General features: G+C 27.6%; 1 protein-coding gene across 1 annotated transcript; it reads right to left on the bottom strand.

The window, feature by feature from the left end:
• Nucleotides 1-2,664: 2,664 nt before the first annotated feature.
• On the bottom strand, nucleotides 2,665-6,861 carry LOC100805314 (GDSL esterase/lipase At5g14450-like). Its single transcript, NM_001255730.2, is given in 5 exon segments — nucleotides 2,665-3,117; nucleotides 3,820-4,105; nucleotides 5,388-5,566; nucleotides 5,665-5,871; nucleotides 6,592-6,861. Coding segments are annotated over 5 exon segments (1,164 nt in total). The 5' UTR covers nucleotides 6,836-6,861; the 3' UTR covers nucleotides 2,665-2,869.
• Nucleotides 6,862-7,154: the final 293 nt, after the last annotated feature.

The following is a 7,154-nucleotide window of genomic DNA, read 5'->3' as shown; positions in this document are numbered from 1 at the left end:
GAATTGATATTATAATTTTATTAATATGTGTTATTATCTTTTTTATCTTAAGTTAGTTTTAGTTAGAAATTATAAATTTAATTTAATTTGATAATTTAATATGTGTTATTAGTTTTTTTTATCTTAAGTTAGTTTTAGTTAGAATTGATAATTATAATTTTATTAATATGTTTTATTAGTTTTTTCATGTTAAGTTAGTTTTAGTTAGAAATGATAAATTTAATTTAATTTGATAATTTAATATGTGTTATTAGTTTTTTTTATCTTAAGTTAGTTTTAGTTAGAATTGATAATTATAATTTTATTAATATGTGTTATTAGCTTTTTTTTTATCTTAAGTTAGTTTTAGTTAGAAATGATAAATTTAATTTAATTTGATAATTTAATGTGTTATTAGTTTTTTTTTATCTTAAGTTAGTTTTAGTTAGAATTGATAATTATAATTTTATTAATATATGTTATTAGCTTTTTTTATCTTAAGTTAGTTTTAGTTAGAAATGATAAATTTAATTTAATTTGATAATTATAGTTTTATTAATATGTGTTATTAGTTTTTTTATGTTAAGTTAGTTTTAGTTAGAAATGATAAATTTAATTTAATTTGATAATTTAATATGTGTTATTAGTTTTTTATCTTAAGTTAGTTTTAGTTAGAATTGATAATTATAATTTTATTAATATGTGTTATTAGCTTTTTTATCTTAAGTTAGTTTTAGTTAGAATTGATAATTATAATATTTGTTATTTATTTGAAATTTGGAGATATGTGTAATTTTTATTATTAATTTTATTGTACTATATTTTATTGTGTAGGATCAATGACATCTTCGTCATCATGCGCATCAAGTATACAAATGAGGTCTGGTCCAATTGAGAGTGACGTTTTGTGGATGCAACCCAAGCATGTTTCAGTTGGAATGGAGAAGCAGACACAAAACTACATATCAGATGAGCAGTGCCGACATATCAAGGTGAAGAACAAATACCAGAGGTAATTACAAAATTATTACTACAATTATATTAAAATAAATAACACTCTCAACTTCAACGCATATAAATTTTTAACACACCAACAAATGAACCTAATCTAATTAAAAAAAATACTATCACTTCATCTTAAAAAAACACCAACATCAACACACTTCAAAGAACACTCATAAATTTTTAAGACACTAATACAACATAAACACCAACACCAACTTAATATAATTATAAAATAACTATAAACTAACTAACTATAAACTTCATATTCAAAACAATTTTTTTACTCAACATATTTTCTTCAAATAAATATGATGATATAAATGTTTTTTAAAACAAACTTTTATTTTAACCCTCACAAATTTAACTCAAAAAAATACAACTTAATTACAAAAAATTATAATAAACATTTCACATTCAAACTTTTTTCCGGCATCAAAAAATTACTTCATAAAAATAACATTCATGCAATACACATTTGAACTTTTATACCTTAAAGCTGTACCTTAAACCTGCCTTCAACAACGTTTTTAGGATTGAACTTGATCGAATAATGAACAATTTGAAACTCACAATTTTTTAAAAAACGCACATAAAATATGGATCTGCACCTTTATAAAGATATGAACTCTCAGTAATTTTCAAGAAACGTACATGAAATAGAGGGAGTTGTGGTTTATAAAGAGCTGAAATCGCCATTGGGAATGGCTACTTCAAGCTCAAATCGCCAGTGCTACTGGCTACTCCCAACTGCAGCGCAAATCGCCAGTAGCACTGACGCTTTCATATGCGAAAAGGCTGTCCCTCCTACAAATTTCCTGCTGCACGTGTAGGCTGAGCAAACAGTGCCCTACCCTCAACTCGCCAGTCAAACTGGCGAGTCCAAGCTCCTGCAAAACGCCATTGAAGCTGGTGACACCACTGCCAGGTGTCGCGTCGAGAAGGAAAGCGCCAATACGAGCTGCGATTTGCATGATCTCTACGTAAAAAAGAGCATCATGCAGAGATTACTTTAAAAACAGACCCATTTCGAGAAAATGTTTCTAAAAATAACCCCATGCAAGAAATTTGACGGAAAAGTAACACCTCTTACATGTGATAATTTTGTAATATATCTTGTGTTAAGTTTAAATACAAGATATATTTATTTGGTTTATAAAAGAATGTGGTCCCATATTAGTAACACTTTTTAAGTAATTTTTATAGTATTGAATATCTATATTTTTAGTTCTTTTAACTTAAGTAAAAATCAGATACTATTTTTTTTTAATATTTCACGAATTATTTAGCGTGCTTTCTAATATTTTTAGAATTACTATAAATTGTTTTTTTACTTTAAAAACTAGTTAGGTGAGAAAGTAATACTTCAAGAATAAAATAAATGGTTACTGCATATAAATTTGATTCCGTGCCTAGATGTCATGTTTAAGGACAAGCGCACTTACTTCGAGGGAAAATAAGAAAAGTTAATAAAAATAAATAAATAATCATTGTCATTCGTTAAAGTATAATCATTTTCTTAAAATGACCTAAAACGTTGATTATTTTGTGACGGAGGAGGTATTATAATATTTGGTTTTTATACTATATTTTTCTATTACATCACACACTTTGTTTCTCTTTTTTTTTTTCTTTTTATAAGAAACATTGTACAATTATAATTTTAATAAAAAGTCACACAAAGGTAAAAAGAACAAAAGTGTTCTGAACTTATATTTAATATATTTTTTTTCTCATTAAATAGTGAACACAATAACAAATCTTGGGCGAAAGTGACTCAATTGGTCCAAGGTAAAAGCCAAATGCAAAAGAATTAAATTATTTATGATTAAGCAAACACCAAGCATTAGATTTTGTAAAGGTGGTAATTGAACAGTACTAGTGAGAGTTATTGGGCACGGCACGAGTGTGCAATGGAAAGTGGTGGATCTGAAAAGGAACCATTAAGTATTCGATTTGCAATCCAGTGATTTGCAGCTTCTGTGTAGTGCACTCCATCCCAACTAATGTACTTGGAAGGATCATCACAAGTATCTGCGAAAATTTCTTTACCATTAATTATTGCTTTGTTCCCACAGTACAAGTGGTAACCATCCTGATGATACCCACAACAGATTCCAGAAGGGTCCACAAATCCTGCAATTCAATGTAAAGTTAATTAAGAGAGTGATTAATTGCATTTGTTCATCCATCAATGGAGTGCATCATTTCACCTTCAAATTTCACCTCTCAACATTGGGCTTTTATGTTTAGAATTCAAATTTAACAGTGTAAAAGTTATTATAAGAATTTTTAAGTAATTAATAATTATATGACTAAATTATTAAATTAGTTCCTCTACTTATTTGTTTTATTCAATTTGGTTTATCTTTTAATAAAATATTCAATCCAATCCTTTGTTTTTAAAATTTTGTTTAAATATGATCCTTTTCGTTCAATTGATATTGATACATTGAATATTTTTTTTAAAATAAGGAACTTATTTGAAATATTTTAAAAAAATAAAGAATCAAATTGAGTACGAAAAGGGGTTGTATTAAAGTATTTAAAATAAAAAATAAAAAATTAAATTGAACCTTTTGTTAAAAGAGATATTAAATAGAATGAAATGATTAATTAATTAAATGAACTAAATTAGTAATATAATCTTATTATAATTATATAAAAATTTGTTATTGAATAATAGTATAAAAAATTAATCTTTAGAATCTATTTTAATTGAATTCCTTGGGTGAGATCTTAACAAAATAAAAGAGAGAATTAATTTAAAATCTGCACTTGAGATTGAAATTTGAAACCATTGATAGAGATTCACTTCTGATGATGTCAGAGGATTACCTTCTTTATTAGCATTACTGATTAGCTCATACTTAGCTGAGAACATGTCCACATAAATTAATGAGGCATCTGGGAACTGTACCCTTAGTTTAACCACGGTATTCTTGAGCTTTTTATTAAACTCTCTTGCCATGTCGTTTTGATAATTTATACAGCCGTTTTGATCAAGGTAACCTGCCCCTGGAGTAGTGTTCATGGCATTGTGCACGGGCATGGCAACTGGCAAGCAACCAATGGGGCCTGTGTTATGTATCCAAAATGTCCTTGCTCCTAGTCCAAGTAAAGTCTGAAAAGAATTAATGTTATTTGTGAATAAACAAATTTTACAATTAAGAGAGAAAAAATTTGAGAGGTAATAAATGGTATAATAAAGAAAGATAGATAGAAAAAAATTATTGTAAGAATAACAATTCATTTTGGATAACACATCTTAAGAGAAATCACATATTCACATCTAATTATGACAGAGAAAACCAAGGTTATATGTCAGTGAGTTGGATATAAGTGTATAGTGAGTTGGATATAAGTGTGTAATTATTATAAACCTTGTGTATTTGATTCTTATAATGGATAAAAAAAAATTATGAAAAAAAATGTTATTGGTACAACAAATTTTAAAATTAGGAAAAGAAAAAAGAAAGAATAAGTATGGGATGTAATAAATAATATGATAGAGACAAATTTTTTTTTTGATTCTTAAAGATTAAAAAAGTTATATAAATCTTATTTTGTTCTGACCATATTATTAGTATAAAGTATGTTAAAAGATTAACCTTATTAAGGATATGTGAATGCACATAAGATAATTTTTTTTTCGATACGATTTATTTCATATCCATGATCAATTAGAATTCAAACCATAAATCATTTGATTAAGAAATATAAGTCATTATCAACATGGCCATGTCTAAAAAATTAGGGTCTAAGGCAAAATTTTAAAAGAGGCTTATAATATAAGACTAGTTATTAATTTTATATTAATCGTTTAGCCTTTAAGTAACAAAATCATTTATTAATGTTTTATAATAAAAAAAAATAATGGTTGGTTTTTCTTTTAATCAAAAGCTAATTACTAACATAGGAAACTAGTAACATTTACATAGGAAATAATTGGCATTTCAATTTTAATAGGGAAAGTAATTAACGGTATATTTTTTATGAATTATCATTTTAAGATCAGAAATGATTGATTTTTTAAACAAAATTTTCATTCAATTAAAAGCCAATTAAAATTATTACATTTCACCGTTAAAGATTACATTTTAACCTTAAAAACTTCACACTTTACTATATTAAGTAGCTTTACACAATTCATATTTTGTATTGGCAGACTACTGATACTAGCAATAATTATGAGTCTTTTCATGAATATATATTTACATTGTATTAATAGGTTTTCCAGCAGTGGGCCTAGGACAATGGCCTCACTTTTCTTGTCTTTCTGATTATCATTTATGTAAATCATTATTGATATATAAAAATTATTGTATGAATGTTCTTAAATTATTAATTGGTACTAGCCACGTTAAATTACAAAAATAAACATTCAGGCTTTCCATATCACTTACTTGAACTTGGTTTTCAAAATAATCCACAATGTCTGAGATCACTGCGTGAGAATCTTCTGTGTCCACTTTGTTAATAGCAGCAGCAATATCATTTTGTCCAATATCAAATGTGTAGATAGCCTTGGCAAAGTCCTCTGGCCTAGGAAAGTGTCCTCTGAAGGAGTTTTTCCCTTGTGCATCTAACAAACACACATTTAACTTACTATAATACAAAATCATTTTATTAAAATTGAGGCTAAGATTAATTAAGTAATGTATATAGATATCTTGGAAAAACCTTGGTTGAAGAACTTTCTGGTGCGTGCCTTAAACTGGTTGAACTGAGCAACCTGTATTTCAAAAGTGAAAGGAGTGCCACCCTCAAAGACTGTCCTTTTTTGGCGCCTAATGGTTGATGATCCTGCAGCAAAGTTTGCACCGTGCCTATAACTTGTCCCAATTGAATTTATGTATGCACTCAAGAATGGGAAACCTAGATGCTGGGCTGCAAACACAAATGGCACCAAATCACTAGTATGATAGTTTCTTGGCAATAGAACTATATATATTATGATATATTTTTTGATATGCAGAAATTGAACACGATAAGAGGAAATTTACAATACTTATATACACTTCAACTAATTGAACTAGATCCCTTAATATATATATTATGATCTTCTCATATTAAATTTTCACTTCGTGAAAACTTTATATTTTTTATGTACCACTTTGTAAGTATGACCATCATAGGATTCTATGGCTGCTAAATAGATAATGGTAGACAGAGATATTGTGTAAAAAAATTTCACAACTCATTCTTATTGAATCCCAACTTTATTCATTTGGGTAGAGATGTTTGTGTTGGTCACTTAGTCAATGACAACACAATTCTTTTTATCAGTCAATATATATTAGTTGTTAATTTGTTAATTTTTTTAATAAAAAAGATTCTAACTCATGACCTCCATCACCCTTCCCTCTTCTCCCTTCAACCACATGTATCTTATAACTCCAATAACAACACAAACTGGAATCCAATCTTTGTGGAACAAAACTCAAAGAAAAGAAGATTTAGCTTGTGTTGTGAGACACCACATGATGATTAAAGAAAAAGAAAACAAAGTAGATAGAAAAAGCAAACATGTCATTTGATCGTGTTTCACAAATAAATGAATAAGAAATAAAGCAAAAAAATGATGAGAATTATTGAAAAGGTATATACCAATGAAATCTATGATAAGGCGACCATCAGAAGCTCTACCAACTGGCTCATGGAAGAAAGTTTCACCATATGGCAAAACCTCAGGGTAAAATGCTGCAGCCATGCAACCAGTATCCGAATTGGAGTCACCAAAGTTGAATATGGCTGGGAAATCACAATGCTGTGATGAGTAATTTTCCTCAGCTCTCACACTCAGAAACCAAGGGAATAACATAAAAACAACAAATTGCACGAGGAACCCCATTGTGATGACACTAAACCAAGAATCTCGGTTTTGTGTACAGAGGTTTACTTGTTTATATATAACTTTGTTTTGCAGGACCCATCCAATAAAATGTGAGATTTAAAATAAAAATTAAAATATTTTTTTTTTTAATTAGAAAGAAATGATAAGTAAAGTCTTATAAGTAATATGTATGATCTTTTTTCTTTAAAAAATTAATAATAAATATTAATAAATCTAAAATTTGAACTTTAGTTATTTTACTTTTAAAATATAAATTTTCTTTTTGGATACTTTTAACAATTGGGAGTCAATGTATGCGGACCCAACGGCTTGAAGT

The sequence above is a fragment of the Glycine max genome, chromosome 16, assembly GCF_000004515.6.
Source record: "Glycine max cultivar Williams 82 chromosome 16, Glycine_max_v4.0, whole genome shotgun sequence".
Lineage (NCBI taxonomy): Eukaryota > Viridiplantae > Streptophyta > Magnoliopsida > Fabales > Fabaceae > Glycine > Glycine max.
This window is presented reverse-complemented; position numbering and strand designations above follow the sequence as displayed.